Source organism: Ruditapes philippinarum, unplaced genomic scaffold (assembly GCF_026571515.1).
Source record: "Ruditapes philippinarum isolate M1 unplaced genomic scaffold, ASM2657151v2 ctg1763_1_1_1_1, whole genome shotgun sequence".
NCBI classification, from domain to species: domain Eukaryota; kingdom Metazoa; phylum Mollusca; class Bivalvia; order Venerida; family Veneridae; genus Ruditapes; species Ruditapes philippinarum.
The window spans coordinates 59,036-81,947 of NW_026866076.1; the positions used below are offsets into that span (position 1 = coordinate 59,036).

At 30.3% G+C, this 22,912-nt stretch overlaps 1 protein-coding gene across 1 annotated transcript; it reads left to right on the forward strand.

Moving 5' to 3' along the window:
* The first annotated feature begins 14,424 nt into the window (after positions 1-14,424).
* Positions 14,425-18,116, forward strand: LOC132731209 (neuronal acetylcholine receptor subunit alpha-2-like). The gene is made up of 5 exons (XM_060717346.1): positions 14,425-14,528; positions 14,869-15,034; positions 15,808-16,186; positions 17,314-17,485; positions 17,826-18,116. The coding sequence occupies exons 2-5, from the start codon at positions 14,921-14,923 to the stop codon at positions 18,058-18,060; spliced, it is 900 nt and encodes a 299-aa protein (XP_060573329.1). The 5' UTR covers positions 14,425-14,528; positions 14,869-14,920; the 3' UTR covers positions 18,061-18,116.
* Positions 18,117-22,912: the final 4,796 nt, after the last annotated feature.

Consider the following 22,912-nt stretch of genomic DNA (forward strand, 5'->3'; position numbering starts at 1 on the left):
TTTCCCCACCTCACATGGTTGTTCAAACAAGCTGTTACCGGGCCAATTCCGTTCACGTTGCACTTGGCCTGTCGTTCAGAAAAATGAATTATCTAACGGAAAGACGATGAAAACATCCGTAATATAATGTGGAAATATACCGTTAGGTTTGGAATGCTAAGTAAAGTTATGTTTGTTGACTTTTTCCAATAGTCTTTGGTGATTCTCGTGCATAAATAAATGCGCAAAACATTCGATTTTCGCCCACAATGAAGTAGCAGACATTTAAGCTTACAAGATATATTTTGGTCTTCTTGACATCAAAATAAGAACGGGACTCAATATGAAACGTAGTTTAATTAATAAAAATAGCTATAGCTATTTCTTATTTCATGAAATTTACAAAACGCAGCTTTAAGATAGACAAGTTACGTTACACAGCTATATCGGTGGCAAAGTAATTACATGTATTATCTAATGGATGTGTACCATACCTTACCTAAAGCTAGGCATCATAATAACATTTAAGACGTTCTAAATTTACTTCAACCAGTTTATTATATGATTGTGTTATAGATTTGCTGCTATGTTTAATAAAAACCCAAACTGTCGTGTTATTAAACAGAATAAAGTCAACATCATTTACCGATTCACCTTTTTACATACAAATTATAATATACAGTAATCTTACACTTCTTTTATACACACTTAATCATTTATAAAAAAATACTTGAAAAAAAAAGAGTCTAAACTCTATTCTTGCATAAAAAACTGTACATGCAGGTGTACATTAACGGAGGAGAACACAGCATAACAAATAAAAACCCAAACCCAATTTTTGTGCCTTTTAATATGCGGCCCCAAATGACGGCTGCCGGGCAAATTTCAACGATCCTTGAACTTTTTCAAACTCTAATCATAATGTGCGAAAATGGTACCAAAACAATTTGTTTCCCGTTCCCGAAAATTTTATCAAATTGACAATTTCAAATGTTTTAAAATGAACTACCGGTGTTATACTAATTCCCCCCAAAAGTTCCATTGTTAATTCACCCAATGAGATTAAGAAGAATTTTAAGTCAAAGTAATGCCCAATACCCAATTTTAAGATTAAATTTTATTCCATTATGCCCGTTTTTAAGTAATTTTTAACAGGGGTTTTCCAAATGATCCCACGGTATTTTTAAGCCAATAACAGGAATAATTTAATTTTCTCATAATTACAGGTTGCGTAAATTTAATGCCATTTTATTCTCTTAAAAAATATTCCAGGGTTTATAGTCATTTTAAAAATTTTATAAAATTTTTTGAGAAGGTAAAAAGTTTTTGGTTAAAAAAAAGAGGTGAAAAAGGGAAAAAAATTTTTTTTTTTCCCAAAAAAATTCGATCCTGTCTCCAAAAAAAAAATCGTTTTTTTAATTTTTTTTTTTATTTTCATCCACTGTTAAAAAAAATTTTAAAAGAATTTTTTTTTAAATTTTTTTTTTTTTTTAAACGTACATTTCATTGCTTGACCTTGGTTTTTATGGGGTTGACAAATGAGGGGTCGTGTTTATGTAAAATTTTTCCAAAAAATCATTTTTCCCCCTGGGAAAAGATTTTGCAAAATAAATTTAAAAAGTCCCACTTAAGGGGTTTTAAAATGGTAACATTTAAAAAAAAATCGGTTTTATGATCAGAGCAGGGAAAATTTTAAAAAAAAAAAATTTTTGCCAAGTTTGGTTTAAACCTTCAGAAAATTTTTTTCATTTTAAATATTTTAAAAAACAAACAAATAAATTAAAAATTTTTTCGAAAAGCTTTTTTAAAAAAAAAAAAAAAAAAAAAATTAAAAAAATTAAAAAACAAAAATTTTTTTTATTAAAAATTGGTATAGAAAACTAAAAAAAACCCTATCCTTTCTTTTTAAAAAATTTATAAATTAAATAATTTTAAACAATTAAAAAATAAAAAATAAAAAAAAAAAAAATTTCGACAAAACCAAACCCCACTAAAATTTTTTGAAATTAATTTTTGACTCGGAATTTTTAAAATAAAAACATCCATTTTTTTGGGTTAAACCCTCGTTTTTCATTTTTTAAAAATCCATTTTTCAAAATTCTTGTGCAGACCCTTCACTATGTTTTTCTGGTATTGGGAACGTGTACCGAGCGGAAAGTTAAAAACGTATATATAAAAAATTTTTTTCTTTGGGCCCAAACCCGGGCCCTTTGATTTTTGAAAAACAAATAAATTTTGAAAAAAATTTATTTTAAACATTAAAAAAAAATTCAGGGTTGAATTTAAAAACCCAAAATACACTTTAAAAATTCCCAAAAGCTAAAAATAAGTAAAAAATCTTTAAAAATATAAAAACAATGAAAAAAATTTAAAAAGGGTAAAAGATATCACGGGTGCAAAAACCCCATAATTTTTCCTTTAAATCCCGCAAAATACCTCCCCTATCCCCAATGAAAACGAGGCCTTCTATTTAGATAAAAAAGATTTAAACCCGGTTGGGAAAGGGGTTTACAAAAAAAGTTTCCAAATTTTTTTTTTTTTCTATACAAAACTTATACGTTTTTAAAAACTTCCCCCCTGGATTTTTTTAAAACCTATATGTTACCCCCAATTTCCCCGATAGCGAGGCTTTTAGAAAATGTGGGGAATCTATAAGTAAAACCCCGAGTCAAATAAAAATTTTCACCCAACCCAAACTATTAAAAGGGCAAATATATCCATGAAGCCCAGGCTTTTAATTTTGGAAAAGACAAGGGTAAATTTAAATTTTGCCAAATTTTTTTTTTTCTTTTTTTTACCTATGAAAAGCTAGGCTTTAAATTTTGGTAACCCAACTTAAACCCCCTAATTTTTATGAAGGAAAGGGTTCCCAAATTTCATAAAAAAACCCGGTCCCATGAAATTTTTCCCCCTTTTTTCCAAAAAAAAAAAAAAAAAAAAAAAAAAAAACCTTAAAAAAAATTAAAAAAATTTTCTTTAAACGCCGTATTTTAAAACCCGCGAGATGAAAACGTCAAAGGCCCGACTTTTTTTTTCATTGGCTTGGGAAAATGATTGATCACTGAGACGATTATTAATTAATTTTAAAAATTTAAAACGTTTATTTTAAAATAAAGGGTTTCCAAAAGTATAATTATAAAAAACCGTAAAATAAAAAAAATTGTCCCTAATAAAAAACAATTAATAAAAAAGTCAAGTAAAAAAACTAAAAACATTTCAGCAAAAAAGTAATTTTTATTCAAAACAAGCTTTTATAAAAAAAAGGGAAAAAACCCTTTTCAAATACCCCCGCCCCCCCGGTTTTTTAAAACGCCCCGCATAAAATTTAACCCAAAAAAAATATATTTTAAAAATTGCCCCCCTTTAAAAATTAGATTCGGCAAAAGCACACCCTTTCCCCGGGAAAGTCCGAATTTTTTAGATTTTCCCCAACTTTAATGTTTATTTTCTCTACAAAAGCTGTTTTTATAAAAAGCCTTTCCCTTTTTTTAAATTTTAAATTTCCAAAAAAAAAATGAAAAAATCAAAGGGTATTACAAACCTATCGGGGCCCCCTACAGTTCATTTGTATCTTTTTTTTTCCCAAAATTGGGTTTTTAACCTTTATTATTTTTGGAACAATTTTATTTAAAAAATTTTTTTTGCTGCAAAAAAAAACCCAATCCTAAAAATTGCATCTCCTCATGTTAAAAACTATAAAAGAAATTTTTCGGGGATTTCATCATTTAATTGTGAATTTTCTAAAAAGTGTCATACCTTTTTAATTTCTAAAGGTTTTCCCCGAGGGATTAAAAAAAAGGTTTTTTTAAAACAACGGGTTCTAAAAATTTTCTGGAAACTGGGCAAAACTTTTATTATAAAAAATTAAAAAAAATCATTGAAAGTTTTTGCAAACCCGTTAAAAACAAAATTAAAAAAATCAGTTTTTTATGCCCTTTTTTTGTAGCCCTTTAACCAAAAAACCCCGAAAAACCCCAACCAAACCCCAATTAAAACGGGGTTTTCCAAAAATCTTTTCCCCCAACCATTAGTTTTTTCTTTTGATCTGCCACCTTTTAACTTTTTGAACAATTTTTTTTATTATGACCCCTTTTTTTGACCCAACTCAAAATTTCAAAAGCAAACTATTTTTTATTTGGCCCCCTTAAACAAAAATTCTTGAAAAATTTCTATTTTTTTTTTGATATCGCAGGGGTTTTTTTGGGGTTTTTTTTTTTATCCAAAAAAAAATTTTTTAAAAGTTTTTTTTTGGGGGGGTCGAAACCAAATTTATTAAAAAAATTTCTTTTTTCCCCCTTCCCCCTAACTAAAATTTTAAACAGGCTAATTTAAATTTTTCTTTTTGACCCCCTTTTTTTGACTATCCCTATTCGTCAGAAATTTAAATGTTTCATATAACCAACGAGTTTTTAGGGGGTTTTTTTTCTGTTCTCGTTGAAAGCCTCCCAAATTTTAAAAAGCGGTCCTTTCCCCGCTTTATTCCAAAACTTGTAGGACGAGGGTTGTTTAAAATTTTAAGGCCCCCAAAATCCCCCATTAAAAAAAAAAAAAAAAAAAGAAAACTATGAAATTTTTTCTTTTTTGCTAAAGTTTTTTTTTCAACACTGATGGTGCTGAAGGGGATGCTAAATTTTGGGGCAAACTTTATGTCCTGCCCCCTTCCCCAAAATAAAAAATTCCCGTACTTTTTTTTTCCCCTTTTTTTTCTCTTAGTTTTTAACCCCTTTAAATTTTAGTTTGAATTGGGGGGTGAAAACCTTTCTTTTAAAACAAACAAGTTCCCCAAAAATTTTTTGGGGATTTGTTGTCGGAAATTTCCAAATAAAAACCTTGACTTGACCTCTAATGAAACCCGATAAATAAAGACCCCTTTTCTTTTTTTTTTGTCCCCTCGATTAAATTTTTTTGAACATGCTTCCCCAAAATTGGGCCCCTTTTTAAAAAAAATTCCATCCCCTAGCTAGTTCCCCTCATACGTAGTTTTGGCCTTTATCAAAAACACTTTTTTTTGGGAATTTTTTAGTTTAAAAAACGGTCACGTTTTTTTATTTTTTTGAAATTAAATTAATTCCATTTGTATGTTTGCTGTGTAAGGACTCTGTTTTAAAAAAGCTGGTTGTGATTTTTTTTCTTTTGGAAAAAGGGAACCCAAAACGATCCCCTTTGGATTAATTTTTAAAAACAGAAGCAACGAAGATTCCCCTAAAACCCCTTTTTTTTTGAACTAATGGGGTTTAAAAAACACTTTTCTATTTTTTTAAAAAAGGGCCTTTTTAAAATTTTGGAGTCGGTGGTAATTACCGGGCGCCCCCTTTCCCCCTTTCCCCGAAAAAAAGGGGGTTTTGGGAATTTTTTTTTTCCCTGGGCAAAACTTTGGTGTTGACGTTTTTTTTGTCCCTTTAAAAGTTTTTTAGTCAAAATTTAATTTTTAAAACGATAACTGCAAAAAAATGTCAAATTTTGCCTTTTAAGTATTGATATTTCATTTTGGGAGTTTTTTAAAAACTTCAATTTTTGGGGCTGGCCAAAAAACTCTGGTTTTTTGTGGGAACAAAAAAAAAGAAAACTCATTGCTATTACAAAAACCTTTAAAATCCCCAGCCAAATTTTTAAAAAAAATATCTATTTTAAAATTTTTGTGGGGCCAGATAAATTTGGGGTTTTTAAACTATATGGGTCCCAAAACCCCTGGGCCAACCCAAATTTTTTTTTTAAAAAAGTGTCCGAAACGGAAAGGGACAAAAGAAAATAAAAAATTTTTCCTTTTGGGGGTACCTGCCGTTTGATTAAAATACAAAAAATTATGAAATTATATATATCATAAAAATAGCTTGAATTTAAAACCCCCAAAATAAAAAAATATTTTAAATTTTCAAAAAATCCCAAATAAAAGTAAATATCTTTAAAAATAAACACAATGAAAAAATTCAAAAAACTAAAGAATCCAAAAGGGGGGTGCCCCAAAAAGATAATTTCCCAAAAGCCCAGCAACCAACCCCCCCTATTTAAAGAAGCGAAAGGGTTCTATTTTTGATAGAAAGAAAAGCCGCCCGGGGAGGGAAAAAAAAAAACAAAAAAAAGTTTCCAACCCATTTTTTTTTTTTTATAACAAAACTTAAAAAAACGTTTTAAAATCTTACCCCCCGGATTTTTTAAAAACCCATAGTTAACCCCAATTCCCCTGATAAACGAGGCTTTTAGAAAAAAGTGGAGATCTATAAGTAAACCCAGAGTCCAAAATAAAAAAAAATTTCACCAAAAAAAAAACTATAAACGACAAACCCCAAAAATCCCCTGAAGCTAGGGTTTAAATTTGGGTAGACAAGGGATTAAGTTTTGGGCCCAAATTTTTTTTTTCCGAAACCCATGAAGCTAGGCCTTTTAGTTATGAGAAAGAACTTATCCCCCCTATGTAAAGAAAACCCAGGCTTCAAATTACATAAAGTAACCCGGTCCCCGTGAATTCCCCCTGCGGCGAACATAAAAAGGTTTTTTTAAAAAACGCCGATTTTTTACCCCTGCAGATTTATCGCTCAAAACAAAAGACTTATTTTTTATTGGCCCGATTAAAAAATGATCTTTTATCACGAGAAAGAATTAAATTTCATTATATTTTATCAAAAAAGTTTTAAATTTAAAAAAAGTAAAACCAAACGTTTTTTTAAAATAACCCTAAACTAAAAAAACATTTCCTAATAAAAAAACAATTAAAAAATAATAGTCCCGTAAAAACTAAAAAAACATTTTTAGCAAAAAGATAAAAAAATTTATTTTAAAAAAAAGGGTTTTTTTTATAAAAAAAAAGGGCCAAAACGTTAAAAAACTAAACCCCCCCCTCCCTTTTTAAAAATTTTCGCCCCCCCATGGGAAATTAACCAAAAAAAAATATTTTTTGGTTTCCCCTAAACCAAAATTTGATTTCCCGGCATGCACATTTTCCCAAAGGGCCTGAATCTTTAGATTTCCCTAACTTTAAAAATAATTTTTCTACAATGGGTGTCCCTTTTATAAGTTTTTTTTTTTAAAAATTTATTCCAAAATATGGGGCAAATCACGCCTTTTTAAAAACCCTAAACGGGGCCTCTACATTCATTTGTAAAATTTTTAAAAAAACCAAATTTTTCTGTTAACTGATTATTTCGGAAAATCTATTTCAAAAAATTTCTTTCTGGGCATAAAAACTAAAAACCAAAAATTGCATCTTTCCCCCTAGTTAGAAAAATAAAAAAAAGAATTTTTTTCGGGGAAATTTATCATTTCAATAAAGATTTTCTAAAGTGTCATAAAATTTAATTTCAAAAAAGGTTTTCCCGGGCAAATTAAAAAAAAGGGTTTTTATCCCCAAAAGGTTTTAAATTTTTTCTGGAAAAGACATTTTTTTTCATAAAAAACTTTTTAAAAAAATAAATTTAAAGTGTTGGGCCCCCAAAAAAATTTAAAAAAAATTGGAAAAAAAAAAAAATCAGTTTTTTTATGCATTTTTTTTGTAGCTTCAAAAAAAAAATAAAACCCGAACCCCCAAAACGAATTAGAAAAAGGAGTTTCACAAACTTTCCTTTTTCCCAACAAATTTGTTTTTTTTTTTTTTTTTTTTGTTTTTTTTCCCATCTGCCAAGAATTTTTGACAATTTTAATTTTTTTATGACCTTTTTTTTGACCCCCACTCAAATTTCAATGCAAACTATTTTAAATTTGGGGGCCCTTTGCAAAAATTTTGAAAAACGTGCCCATTATTTTTTATTTTTCGGGAGGGGTTTTTTTGGGTTTCTTTTAAAAAAAAAAAAAGTTTTGATAGTTTATTTTGGGGGTCGAAAAAAATTTTATTTAAAATAAATTTTTCATTTTCCTCTAAAAAATTTTTTAAACCGGGGTATTTTAAAATTTTTCCTTTTTTTTACTTTTTTTTCTGACTACCCAATTTAAAATTTGTCAAATTTTTAATTTTTCCAAATAAAACCCCGAGTTTTATGGGAAATTTTTGGGTTTTGCTCTTTGAAAACCCCCAAAATTTCCAAAAGCGTGCTTAAAAAATTTCTTATTTTTAAGCTTGTAGGGGGCCCAGCTTTTTTTTAAATTTTAAAACCTCATATCCGGGGGTTAACCCAAAGAATTTTATGAATTTTTTTTTTCTTTTCGCTAAAAAAATTTTTTTCCCCCAAACTGATGGGGCTGAAGGGTTTTGCCCAAATTTTCAAACCGTCCCTTTTGTTTCCCGGGCCCCCTCTCAATAAAAGATTCCGTAGCTTTTTTTTTTTTCTTCTTTCCCCCCTTAGTTTTAGCTCCCATATAATTCAGGTTTTGGAAAATTGGGGGGTGAAAAAAACCTTTTTTTTTCTTAAAAAATAATACAAGTTTTATCAAAAATTTTGGGGATTTTCTGTTTAATTGGCCCCAAAAACAAACCTTTTAGCTTTACCTCTTAAAAAAGAAAAAAGAAAATAAAAAACCTTTTTTTCCTTTATTTTTTTTTTTTTTTTGTTCCAAACGAAATTAAATTTTTGAACAAAGCTTTAAAAATCCCCTTTTTTAAAAAAATCTATTTTCCCTGAGCCCGTTCCATCATACTAGTTGGCTTTATCTAACATTTGTTTTTTAATTTTGGAGTTTAATAAAAGGTTTACGTTTTAAAATTTTTGTTGAATTAGATGTATCCTCATTTGTTAAGGGGCTTTGGGAAGGAAATCTGTTTTAAAAAAAATTTGGGTGGGTTTTGATTTTTTCTTTCGAAAAAAGGTAACAAAAACGAAAACCCCCCCTCCGGGTAAATTTTTTAAAACAGAGCAAAAAAGAAGATTTCCCCCAAACCTTTGTTTTTAAATAATGGGGTTAAGAAAAAACTTTTTTTTTTTAAAAAAAAGGCCTTTTTTTAAAACGGGGTCGGTGGTAATTTTCCGGGCGCCTTTTTTTCTTTAAAAAAAGGGGTTTTCAAAAATTTTCGTGTCAAAAATTTAGGTGTTGAAAAGTTTTTTTTTTTTGTTTTTCCCTAGTTTTTAGTCAAAAATTGAAATTTTGGAAAAAGAAAAACTCCAAAAAACTGTCAATTTTTTTTCTTTCAAAATATTTATATTTTTATTTTGGGGAAGGTTTTTTAAAGCTTTATTTTGGGGCTGCCCAAATTTTTCTGAGGTTTTTTTTTGTGAACAAAATAAAAAACTCAAATTTCTATTAAAATAAAATCTTTTAAATTCTCAGCCAAAAAAAAATTTTAAAAAATTTAAAAAACTTTTTTTAATATGGGGGGGCCAGATAAAAAGGTGTTTTTTTTTAAAGAAACCCAAACCCCTGGGCCAACCAATTTTTTTTTTAACGTGACCGAGCCCCATGTTTCAACGTATAATTTTAAAAATTTTTTTTTTGGGCTACCGCCGTTTTGGGTTAAAAATACAAAAAAATATTATTTAAATTACATATATCATAAACAAAATTTAGCTTGAAAATTTAAAACTCCCCAAAATTTTCAAATATTTTAAAAATTTTTCAAAAAATCTAAATTTTTAAATAAAATTTTTCTTTAAAAATTTTAAAAAGACAATGAAAAAATTTTAAAAAGTATTTGATATCCCCGCTGGCCAAAACCCCATAATTCCCTATAGGGCCCCCGCAACCCACCCCTCCCCCCCTTCCCATGAAGCGAAAGGGGTTCTATTTTTTGATAAAAGAAAAGCCCCCTGGAGGGATTTTTCAACAAAGTTTCCCAAAATTTTTTTAAACTTAATAAAAAAAAACTTAAAACGGGTTTTAAAAAACACCCCTGGGTTTTTTAAAACCTAAAATGTTACCAAAATTCCCCGATAGCGAGGCTTTTTAAAAATGGGGGAGAATTTTTATAAGGGAAACCCCCCCGTCAAATAAAAAATTTCAAAAACTAAACTATTAAAAGACACTAAAAATCCATGGAAAACTAGGCTTTCCCCAAATTTGGAAAAGAAAAAGGGGGTTAAAAATTTTTTTCCAATTCTTTTTTTTTTCCCCACCCCATGAAGGGGTAGGGGGTTTTAAATTAAGGGGAGAAAGAAATTTTTCCTCCCATGTATAACCCAGGCTTTTAAAATTTCAAAAAAAGTAACCTGGTTTCCCCGTGAATTCCTCTGGGAAAACTGAATAATTTTTTCTTTTAAAAACGGGGGCCCATTTTAACCTGCCCGAGATGGGTCGCTCAAAGCATGACTTAAATTTTTATTGGGGTGATTAGAAATGATCTTGATCAATGAAAACGATTAAATTTCATTAAAAAATTTTTATCAAAAATTCAAAAGAAAAAACTTAAAAACCAAACGATATTATAAAAGTTAAACCCTAAAAAATAAAAAACATTGTCGTAATATAAACAATTAATATAATAGTCAAGTAACACTAAAATCATTTCAGCAAACGATAATATTTATTCAAAACAAGCTTATTATAAAAAATGCCAAAACGTTACAGTATGACGTTCTGATGTGTTCATCATTATACTAAAAACAAAATGCTGTTCATCATGACAATTTGATAAAATTGTTCGGCCAGATTTATGTTTTAACTGGGATAAGCCAAATGTCAATTAAATAAGCTTAAGTAATATTGTACCAATTTTATAAACAGTATTAAACTACATGAATAGTGAAAAATAATTTTATATGTAAACAATTCCGACCTAATCAAATAAATGTGTTATTCTTTGAGACATCAAACCTCATCGTCAGCTTTGCGGCAAAATTCAAGTGGCTTAAAATGGCAATTGTTTATTGAATCATTGAAACCTGTAGCGTATTATTATCTTACATGTATATCAATGTAAGAAATCTTAACGAAAAGATATGATTGTCTGTTTAAAAAATTTTTTTCACTTAATTTTCTTCTGTGCAATGAAGCAATGTGTGGAGGTTTGAGTTTTTTTCGTAACAATATTTCTAGGTAACAAAAATTATCACATATACACTGATATAATTATAGCATCAGTCACGGCAGAATAAAATAGATAAATTTCGTCTGACTAAAATGGATAAATTGCTTGTTTAGCTCACTTATTTCGTTTGAAATTTGAATGAAAAATTCATCAATTAGTTTTTCTTTAACATGCATTTTATTAAATAAACTGTATAATCAAAATTGCTTTTTTTAATTATCTTTTTTGTTTAATTTAAATAGAGTAATCTTGCTGAACTTGATGAAATTTATGGAATTTTATTTGGTATGATGAATGCCGTTGACTCTGGAATCAAACACAAATACATGTAACTTAATATCAATCTTCTGTTCAGGGCCGATTTATTTCGATTGTAACAAAATAAGAACTAATTTTGCAATTAAACACTCCTGTATAATTCCGTTAAATAAATTAAAATAATATTTTATAATACTATCAAATATTAAAATATTTGAATAATGTTTAAATAAGAGTAAATGAAACATCCTCAAAATATATTTAGTAATCATCAAACATACACTTTCAGCTAGTATAGTACCAATAAGCACTATTAAAATCGGACAGTTTGTTACTAACTGCTAGTTAAATAGAAAAATCAAAGTCCGATTATCATAATGGGGGTCATTGTGTAAAAAAGAGAATATTTTAATACCAACAAATCTTAATTTACAGTTAAAGTCAGTTTAAGTAAACTTTAGGTCATTTATTTTCCTGCAGAATAAGTTGTGTAAGTTAATACTTAACCAATATTTAACCAGTCTCGCTAACTAACTGAGATTATAGCTTAAATTATATAATGATTTAAATATAGAAATCACGTTTTGAGCAATGTGAAACAATGTTCCCATTTTGTCCCATCTACGCAAGTATCGGATAATGGCCACTTAAAGAAATAATAATGCAAACTAAATCATAGACGTAACCTTTTGAATGTACTACAAACCTTTACAAAACATTTCTAATGGACATTGATTTATTCCGACTTACATAAGATTTTGTCAGAAGCGCATGGTTTGGCGCTGTGGTATATCTTGTACTTATATAAAATGCTGTTTCTCTCAGTCTCTGCGTGCGGACCAGTTATATCTTAACGAAGTCAAAATGTTCAAAATTATTGCATGTGTGCTTCTCACCGTCTTGTATCAAGGTAAGAATCTTTTATTTTATTCCGCTAAAAATCACAATTAATTATCATTATGGACATTGTTAAATGGAAAATATCTAGAGGAAAAATTATAAATTGTAAATGCAGATTAGAATAATTATGAGATAAAAATTAGATAGCTAGAGCTAAAGATTTTTTTTAAAGGAAATTAAAATATGAAGCGAATTTATGTTTTAAGGTAGTGAAATTCTGCTGGGTCACATTATGAAAATGACTTTTAGAGTTTATATCAACAGTTATACTGAGCGCACATACGAAATGATATGTCATTCTTAACGAAAATCAAGAATAATATGTGTACATGTATATGTATATATCATTTATTTAATCTATTTCAGAAACTGTTGCCTATTCTATCGATGACGAGAGTAAATTACAAACAGATTTATTAACTGGTTACAATATCAACGTTCGACCGGCTGATCAAGTTTTCGTACAATGTTCTCTTGCAATAAACAATCTGTTGTCACTGGTATGAAATCTTATTATGAAAATATATTGTCAAAAGTTTGAAATCTTATTATAGCAATATATTGTCACTGGTATGAAATCTTATTATAGCAATATATTGTCACTGTTATGAAATCTTATTAAAACGATATATTTTCACTGATATAAAAAACCATATTGTAAACGGTATAAAATCGTTATATAAAAGTCTATTCACTGTCACAGGTATAAAATGAATTTTACTTTGAAACATGTTGATTCAACATGCCGTCCGGTTAGCTCAATAGGTAGAGCGTTGGACTTTGCATCGGGCGACCCAGGTTCGATTCTCGGACGGCGCAGGTCACTCTCGTTGTGATTGATCATGAAATTCTTTCTACGGTTATTTGCATTGTACCACTACTCTGGCATGTACAGAAGTTTCAGTTCCTTGCTTAAGTGAAGGCAACTGGTACTGGTAAACTGCTTGACAGCCTGCCCAGGAACGATGCGGTGGTTGAACTGTGCTCTGGTGAATTCAATGTGGCTTCCTGTCGTGAAATACCAACACCATCACCACCAACATGTTAACACTTGTTAATACCTTGCATATTATATTGTTGAAGATCGAGGCTATAATTACATAATATGTAATGTTATCATTTTCAGGATATTGTAGATCAGACCTTAGCAGTTATAGGATCTTTGGTAGTCGTAAGTTTATTTACATTAACTTGCAAAGTTTTCATCTTACGATTCCTTAAGAGAACATTATGCTTTATATGTGTAAAATAATCATTTAAATGTGTTTAAACAATTTTTTTCGCATAAAACATCAAACAAGGAACAAATCATTATCTAAAAGAATTTCAGATTTTTACTTTTTATCGGAAATAATTTCATATTTAGTAAGTATTTGTGGCGACATTCTCTCAAAGAAATTGCTATCAGGTATGGTGGCTGATCTGTGCCACTTGTGTCTTCGCCTCGCGACCCCGCGCAGCGAAAAGTCAAGAATAAACAAGATAAAATTGCGGGGCCGCGGAGCAAGAACACGCTAATTAGCAGAGGAGCGAGGCGAAGTTTACTAAATAAAACTTCGACTTGCGGGGGCGCGGATCAAGATTTAAGAAAGAAAACTGGGTGGGGAGCGAAAACACGCATATTAGCGGGGACGTGGGGCTATATTTAATAATAAATAAAACTTGCAACCCCGCTAATTAGCGTGTTTCCGCCTCGCCAGGCGAAAAGTCGAGAATTAATAACTTCAATGGCGGGAGCGCAGAGCGAAAAACGCTAAATAGAGGTAGCATTTTGGAGAAGTTTGATAAATAGAACGTAAACCTGCGGGTGCGTGGAGCGAAATTTTAGAGATTAAATGGAGAGGCAGAGCGAAATTTAATAAATTAAACCTAATTCCGCCATCCAGCGGTTTTCGTCCCGCGACCCCGCCAAGCGAAAAGTCGAGAATAAAGTTATTAAAATGGTGGGGTGCGGAGCGAAAACACCCTAATTAGCGGGAGCGGGATTTAATAAATGAAATGTGGCCCCCTCGGGGCAGAGCGCCATTTAAGAGATAAAACGGAGCGCGGAGCGAACACACACGCTAATTACCGGGTGGGCGGGGCAAAGTTATATTTAATTAAACTTTTCCCCGCACCCCCGCAAATGAGCGTGTTTTGCTTCTTGCTCCCTGCCGTTTTATATCTTAAATCTCGATCCGCGCCCCCACGTGGCAAATTATTATTAAGTACAACTTCGCCCCGCATCCCCGCTAATAAGGCTAGCGCGCCCCGCCATTTTAACTTGTTTATGCTCGTATTTTCGCCTGGCGAGGTCACGGAGCGAAAATACGAATGGCACAAATCAGCCACCCAAGTCACGACTTTATACAATAATCTCCCTCGATGGTGTAAATGAAAAAGTCATTTTATTATAGCTATGGAATGATCATCGCCTTTCTTGGAACATATCTCAAAACGGAAACGTGTCTAATGTTTATTTCAAATCAGGTCAAATATGGAGACCTACACTTGCACTAAAAAACTCGTAAGTTACTTTATCTTATATATATCGAATTCATATTTGAACATGCATCCGATTTTTATGCATTGAATATATTTGTAAAAAAGTTTCTCATACAGTTTATAAAATTAACCAGTTAAATAATTAATAAAATTGACATTTCCATAAACATCATGATTTTCAATATTTGTCAATCGTAATATCTCTACTAATGTTACTTTCTAAAATTATTGCATATTACTATAAATTTTATGTATAATTATAGGATTCACAATAGGCCATGTATATATTTGATAACTGAATGTTCAAAATGTACAATCTTAATACTATTCTTAATCTTTCACTGTTGCGTTGACAATTACAGTGTTACTGGAATAGAAGTGATAGGCGATGACGGGAACCAGAAAAGTATCCCAATGAGTGTAAGCCCCAGTGGTTCAGTATTTTGGCTCGCACCAGCTTACTTTGTGTCATCCTGCTCAGTGGACATCTCCAAATTTCCCTTCGATACACAGACATGTGAAATCGTGGTATGTTCATATATTTCTTTCTTGTTCTAACATTTCAGTACAATCTCTTTGTTTGTTATCAATCTGAAAACATTGCGTTATATTCGTTTCTTGTAAATGCGTGTTTTTATATATGCCACAATATCAGCTACAAATTTGATGGTAAAGGTAAACCATTAACCTATTATAGGTATGAATTTGATCATCATACCAGTATTATTTTATTTTTCAAACATCCATTAGAAAGATTTTCAGTTTACAGTATAGAATGTTGCCTCTTGCCATATCGTCATTTATCACACACCCGTGCCGATTTTGCGACTCCGTAAATATGGTATTGCACGGCCGTGCATATATTTTGACGTGACGTCATTAGCGTTTTACAAACATAGTGTAAAGACGCGCAAAATGTTAGCGTTATACTATAAGCGCGTCAATGAAAAATGACTCTTATCTCACTTTAAACGGTCTTTATTTTTGGTATGTGATAAATAGAATATGAAATTCATGTAAGTTCATTACTGAATTTATTGCACTCGTTGAATCAAATAATATTATGCTCGCCAGAGGCTCGCATAATATAATTTTATTCAACTCGTGCAATAACTTTAGTATTGAACTTACACTCATTCAATATCCTCTATTTATTTCATTTCCTAAGGAACGACATGGGAAACATTTTGTGAACTTTAAAATGACGTTTAATTGTCCTGCAATATAAAACCAAAAGATAACATAATTCAAATAATAAAAAATGTACTGGTAAATGTCATCATTACTTATTCTGTTTTCAGATATCAACATGGATGTTCTCGACTAGTACAATCAAATTGAATAATGTTTATGACGTAATTGATATTGAACGTTTGGAGCAAAATGGCGAATATGACATCATACAAACGTACGCTAGAATAGATATTGACCCTTACTTTAGTTTCACCCTTGAGTATCTTGTGTTCGGTATAGAACTAAGACGAAAATATTCCTACTACTTGATTAATATCGTGCTTCCAGTTTTCTTCATGCAGCTGCTTGGTCTAGTAGTATTTGCTGTTCCGACGGATTCCGGCGAGAAGTTGTCTTTCGCTTTGACGTTGTTGTTGTCATTGACAGTTATGATGACCTTGGTAGCGGAGAAGATACCGACAACGTCATTACAGATACCGACTTTGAGTATGTCTGGTTTTGTTTAAGTTTAAGCTTACTAGAAAACATGTTTACATGTTTTACTTATTTGTCGATTTTTATCCAGTTATTTGTCCCTAGCAAATTCTATAATCATTGGTTGCTCTTTTATAATTCACTGCTGACTAAAGTGCGTTCACTAATTTGAGTCTATTTTGGCTTTTTATGACAATTATATTAAACTTTGTGAATATACTCGTATACAATTTTACATAAACCTCGATGGATCCTGCCAATGGAAATAATGAAAGTATCTTATCTTAGGGTCGACAAAAGTGGTTAAAGAAACTACTCCTTAATTAAAGTAAGGTATATTTTTATAAGATAGTGTAAAAATTATTTTATGGAGAACGGACGTAGTGTATTAAAGTATAATTTTACCTAACGGATATCTTACAGAGAAAGTAGAAGATCTATAAAACAGCAATTGTAAATAAGTATTAAAATTGTCGGAGGTCCTGCTTGATTAACATTAAGAAAATAAGCTCGTCACTATAGCTTAACACTGACACGAGTTTATTAAATTCAAAGAAGATACTGAGAGAAAATGGAACCGGAAACAATGAAGAAAACAATTCTTAACAAATGATCTAAAACTGTACACAGATATCTTTATTGTTCCAAAATGCTATGTCTAATAAGGACATTCTTGTCACAGACACTTTGATGTTCCAAAATGAAAATTGTATGTATGTCATCATACAACTTATTTTTCCTGATTCGGATAGACTGGACAATTTCCTCATTACTAGCTTAAAGCATATGGTTTGCTAAATGCTACAGCCTTCGGCTGGTAACTCCTCGATACCTTCAGAGCATATATAAATTGGGATTAAAGAAAATTGCCTAAAAATTAGGTTAATAGAAAGATTTTTTTTTAAACAAAAAGAGAGCATTCTTAAGCTATATCTAGCACTGATTTTTGTTATTGTAAACTGTCAGAAATGTTATTTACAAGATTAGTCGCATCAATTTCGTCTCACTCGTCATTTGTAATGATTTCTTGATAATGTAAACACAGCATAGTGCATGTATTCTGTGAATGCTTAAGGTTTTTAGTATATCTTATTTAAACTTTCAGGTTTTAGTACGATATCTTTTTTTTTAACTTTCAGGTTTGTATATGCTTGGTGGAACAATCATTAGCAGTCTAGAACTTATTATGACAGTGTATATTCTACATCTGAAACATTACAGAAAGGATAAAGATAAAATGTCAAGGAATATGAAAACAATTGCAAATTTTCTAGCCTTTCTTGTGTGCATGAAGAGAAATAAAATTAGTAGGTATGTTCAGAGTATGATTATCTTTTAGATTAGTTTAGTAAATAAAAGATATAATGATTACATTTGATTAATTGGGAAAGGTTCCACGTAGGAATCTATTAACACGTAGGAAAAAATTCAGACAGGAGTAGCATTTTAGTGAAATTGCACTCATAAATGTACATATAAACATGATGAATAATAGTAATATACATATTCGTTATATCTATTCTTATTAAATAGCATCTGAAACAAATGTAACAAAGATAACCGAAGGCCAAAATTAGGCACGCAAATTCTGTCCTGCAAATAAGATTATGTATCTGAAATGTATTCTGTTAATAAAGTTAATTAATTTCAGCAAAACGGAATCATTATCAAAATCGGCGAAAAACAGTCATTTAGTTGTTGTTGAAGAAGTAACTAAGGAGGACATAACCGAGAAGACACCATCAGAAAGTAAAGATGAAGACAATATAGAACAATGTCCTTACACATACGAGGACTTAGCTGTAATGATGGACAGATTTTCAATAATTTTATTTGGATTTCTTTCTTTTACGTTCACTTTTGTAATGCTTTTTATGATTTTATAAAATTATATTTATTTTGTGTTTTTTTTTTACAAATGGTAAACAATGAAATAAAACATTAAAACTGTTCACTGCATTTCACTTACTTTTATTTTTACATTAATCTGAACTAGCAGATAAAGACCAAACTTGTGATATTCTAGGCATTACAATACATTTTTCACATACTTTAATATGTCTTCATTTTTTAAAATACAGATTCCAGCAATTTATAATTGGTGTTACGGCGATAAAGCTACTAGTTATTGAACTATTCATAAACAACATCCATTCATGTCCTTTTAGATGTAAATGTTAATATCTATATTTCAATGTTTCCTCGTCAAAATAAATGATACCGATATAAAGTAGATAAAGATTGTTTCTTAAAGCTTCTAAATATACAAAATACCTGAATTAAAAAGCTAAAAAAAATTGAAGAGTTTTAAATATACTTTAAAAGGATATGTATTATATATTAAGGAGATTACATAAAAAGAATATCAAAAAAAAAAAAATATCGCGGAAAGGTTACCATGGAAAATTCATTTAATTGCTCTTGACGTATACTTTTCTTAGGATTTAATAGCAGGTGGTTATATTTTAATGTTAAACATAAATAATGAGCCATGCCAATCAGAAAATTGATATATAATTGAACATGATGTATACTGCCATTCATGTAGTTAAAAATAATAAATTCAGAAATTTCAGTAAAATTATATTTCATAGCATTTCTTTCACGGCGAAAATGATAAACAGTCGCCCGATATCAATTTACTTGTTTCAAACCCAACGATACATTTATACTAGGAACCAATGAAAAATGATAAGTTTAATAAAAGATGAAAATCATGATGATTTAAAAACAAGCCACTTGAGAAATTGAAACGTCACCTCTGAAATAATCTCGGTTTTATTATGTGTATAAAAACGTGTTGAATAATTAATCATGTAACGGGAAAATGAATATTGTATGTGAAGTTGACATTCGGGCATTAAGCTTTAAAAACATACATTAAAATATGCTAAAACATTTCAATATTGACGACATAATTTACGTTTTCTTTTTATATCAAAAGTAATTTCATTTTGTTTTGAAGATTCTTTGCAGGTTAAGTATTGCAAACAGAAAATATAAACAGGGTATATTTGTCATATATCTTACTGCATGTTAACCAATGTTCATCATTTTTGCTTTGGACGATAGTATTGTTTAGAATTCAAGAGTAACATATTTTATTTTGTATTTTGTGTATTTTGACGCGTTTTTTGTTTTTTTGATAGTTTGTGATCATAAAAGATCATGGTGCGCTTACTATATTTACAAATATGGTTATGATTTAAATACTCTTATTTTAATGAAAATTTGTATTTATCATGGCGTGCTTCTTAAATTTCATTCAAAGTAATTGAAGCACTTATCATGTTGCCAACAGATTTTATCCGGGTGTTGTAAAGACACGCCTTATTGTTTTATTTTTTCTTCACGAGATTCACATGAAATGCGAACAAACTTATCGTAAAGATAGTTTTACAGATTATACGCCCAAATTCTTAAAAAAAACAACTAAATAACGATAAGAAGATAGAATCATAATGTTATCATCTAATTTATATTTTGTATATATTATATTTATACAAGGAGGTTCGGGCTGGGGTTTAGGAATTTATCATTTCATTTACGTCCATAAGCAATTATATCAAAGTATTCTGAATAAAGCAACGTTAAAATGGTTTCTTCAATCATTAGCATAAGTTGAAAGAGACTATTTTTAAAACATTATTATACAAACATTGAGTGTAAAGTAAAAGTGTTTTTATATAACATATAAGGTATATCTAATATTAAAAAAATGATTTAGACCAATTTCCTAATAAGAAAAACTGGTGTTCGTTGGTAAGAGATTTATTATGTCAACTTGCCCTTAATGATGCTTGATTTTATCAAAATGTCGGAAACGTAAATGTATTTCTTAGTTAAGTTAAACAAAGAATTAAAGATCAATTTATTCAAAATTGGACTGGTAGACTAAATGATTCATCTAGAGCTTTATTCTACGGATGTATTGCACAATTTCAACTACAGCAATATTTAAAATGTATAGGTTTAAGAAAATTCTGTACTAGTATAACAAAACTGCGATGCTCCTCGCATAGATTATGTATTGAAACAGGCAGATGGGCAAGACCTGCCAGTGTACAATGAACGCAAATGCACATTCTGCAATGTGTTAGAAGATGAATTCCATTTTGTATTACAATGTAGAATGCATTCTGAATTAAGAACACAATATATTCTATTTTGTTACTGGAAATTCCAAATATGTTTAAATTTATAGAATTAATGAATACTGAAAATCAATGGTTAATTAGAAAACTGAGTATATATATTTCAAAAGCATTCGTGATGCGCATATGGAGCTGATTAGTATGTTATTGATTTTCATATCTGTCTATACTTTTAATAAAGCTTGACTTATAGTACTACAGCTATGTTTTCTCTTATATCATTGTTCCAATTGACATGCTGGTCAATATGTGTTAGTCATATGAATAGTGATATTTCTTCTATGTCAGTCATGTAAATGTGTGATACACCCTATTTAATATAAACTTTTACAGCTCAATTATATGTATATCTAGATGTTTATTTTACAAGCAAAACTGCTGTTATCTAATTGTTCTTCCTCATATCTTGTCATTGATGGCAATATCTGGGAAAGAGGAAATACATAAGTAAACATACCGGGTGGCTTATCTTGTATTTCGCTTTTGACAAGATTATGCCTCTTAATTTTTCAATATATTCTTCATATAAAGTAGTTCAGTAACGCCATGTACATTTGTTTGGACAATGCACATAAATAAAGCAGTTAAATCCATTTCATTAGGATATCACTGTTAATGAAGTTAAGAAATATTTTATATACCATCATACTGGTATAGCGGTGTCTATTTCTATACTGTACATTAAATGTTCATAGGTCAGTCCATATGACCATATTGATTATCTCCCATGTAAAATTGCACAATACGTAATGTTCGCTATCAGTAACCAAAATTGTTTGGACAACACACATTTATAAACAAATTTGTTCCATTTTATTAGATAACTGCTGTTTTTTATGTTAAGAAATTATATTGTAACTATGTAAATAAATTGTTAAAGGTATAGTGCGGTGGATGTTACATAACTCGATATACAGGTCGAGCGATAAGACCAAAGCAATTATCTCCCTCCCGTGCACAATCAAATTTGTTAAGTAAATGCTTTAAATATTACTATTGTCAAAATGGTGTATGCAGTATGAAAAAATGTATGTAAAATTCACACTTTCGTTCGTTATCAACATGATTTTAAACTCAGTATTCAATTGAGAAAGATTTTAAACTGTCAAATTATCTACAGCACTAGTAATAGATCTAACCTTATATGTAATGTCAGTACATTTGCATTTTTGTCATACTTTATTTTATCTTTTAAATCTTATGTTGCATATATACTTTTGACACATACGACGAACATGTGAATTATTATAAACATGTACATCATGTAATAGGTGAATATATATGTTTTCATTTCCTATGTAAAATGTGCTACTGTAATGCATGTATGAAATCATGTCAATGTCAGCTTAGTATTGATGCACGTTTGCCATATTATATATTTTGCAAATTGTACCACATAGGTCTATGACGTTCTGGAAAAAGATAAATAAAATTTGTTAAAAAACTTGTTAAAACTTGTTATCAAAGTATTTTGAATAAAGCAACGTTAAAATGGTTTCCTCAAATGATTAACCCTGTTTTTCTTGCAATGTTTAGGATTTAACAATTGAAGCATAGGTTGAAAGAGACTGTCTATTTTTAAAACGTTAATATATCAACAGTGTGTAAAGTAAAAATGTTTTATATAACATATTTTTCAAATATCATTATATCACAGGGTGACAAAAATGTGCAGCCTGACCGGGACTCGAACCCGGGACCATCGGTATATGGTACCGCTTTATTCAGTCACGGTCCCCCGTTGGGCGCCAAATGTCACAGGGTGAGACAAATGTGCAGTCTGACCGACTGAGCTTCTCCCCTAAATAGTGAACAGTTCTGAACCGTGACATACTCCCCTGCTTTATTGAAATTCGTCCTCGAATTTCAAAGAGTTACAGAGCAATGTGAATTATACTCTGAGCTATATTCAGTCACGGTCCCCAGTTGGGCGCCAAATGTCACAGGGTGAGAAAAATGTGCAGCCTGACCGGGACTCGAACCCGGGACCATCGGAATACCGTACCGTGGCTCTACCGACTAAGCTATCCGGCCGCTTACACATCTTCTCCCCTAAATAGTGGACAGTTCTGATACGTGACAATTATAAACGAGTTATGCTTAGTAACTCTAGAAACGGATCGCCATTCATAAGCTAGTACCAGTTTAGTATGGCCACTATTCTGTAAACTACTTCAGTAACTTTCTAACATACAACAATTCATTGCAGTATTACTTTAATACTCTGGTGCATCGAGATAATTAATCGAGAATCTCTCACGAACAATCTCGATCAGAACAAGTCTGCATTTTTCATTTTTTTTCTGAAAAGGAATCTTCCCTTTACAAGAGTTTTGTGACAATTGCAAAAAAAAATATAAATTGAATTGACGTTTAATTAAAGACTTGGTATTAAAGATCAACACACCACTTTCTTTATTACTAAAGATTATTTTAAAAGATCCTGAGATCAACTGTATGTTTTATTAGAAACATGCTAATTTATTTGTTATAATGCTGACACTTAAATCTCAGTTGCACTGTAAATGAAATGTTCAAGAATAGAATACACATTTAAAGCTGCACGCCTCCAGATGAACAAAAA

Excerpts from the sequence above, each read along its gene's own strand:
- LOC132731209 (XM_060717346.1), top strand. The coding sequence starts at position 14,921 with ATGAGTGTAAGCCCCAGTGGTTCAGTATTTTGGCTCGCACCAGCTTAC. Across the intron at positions 16,187-17,313 it reads ATTACAGATACCGACTTTGA|GTTTGTATATGCTTGGTGGA; the intron begins GTATGTCTGGTT and ends TTTAACTTTCAG. Across the intron at positions 17,486-17,825 it reads AAGAGAAATAAAATTAGTAG|CAAAACGGAATCATTATCAA; the intron begins GTATGTTCAGAG and ends AATTAATTTCAG.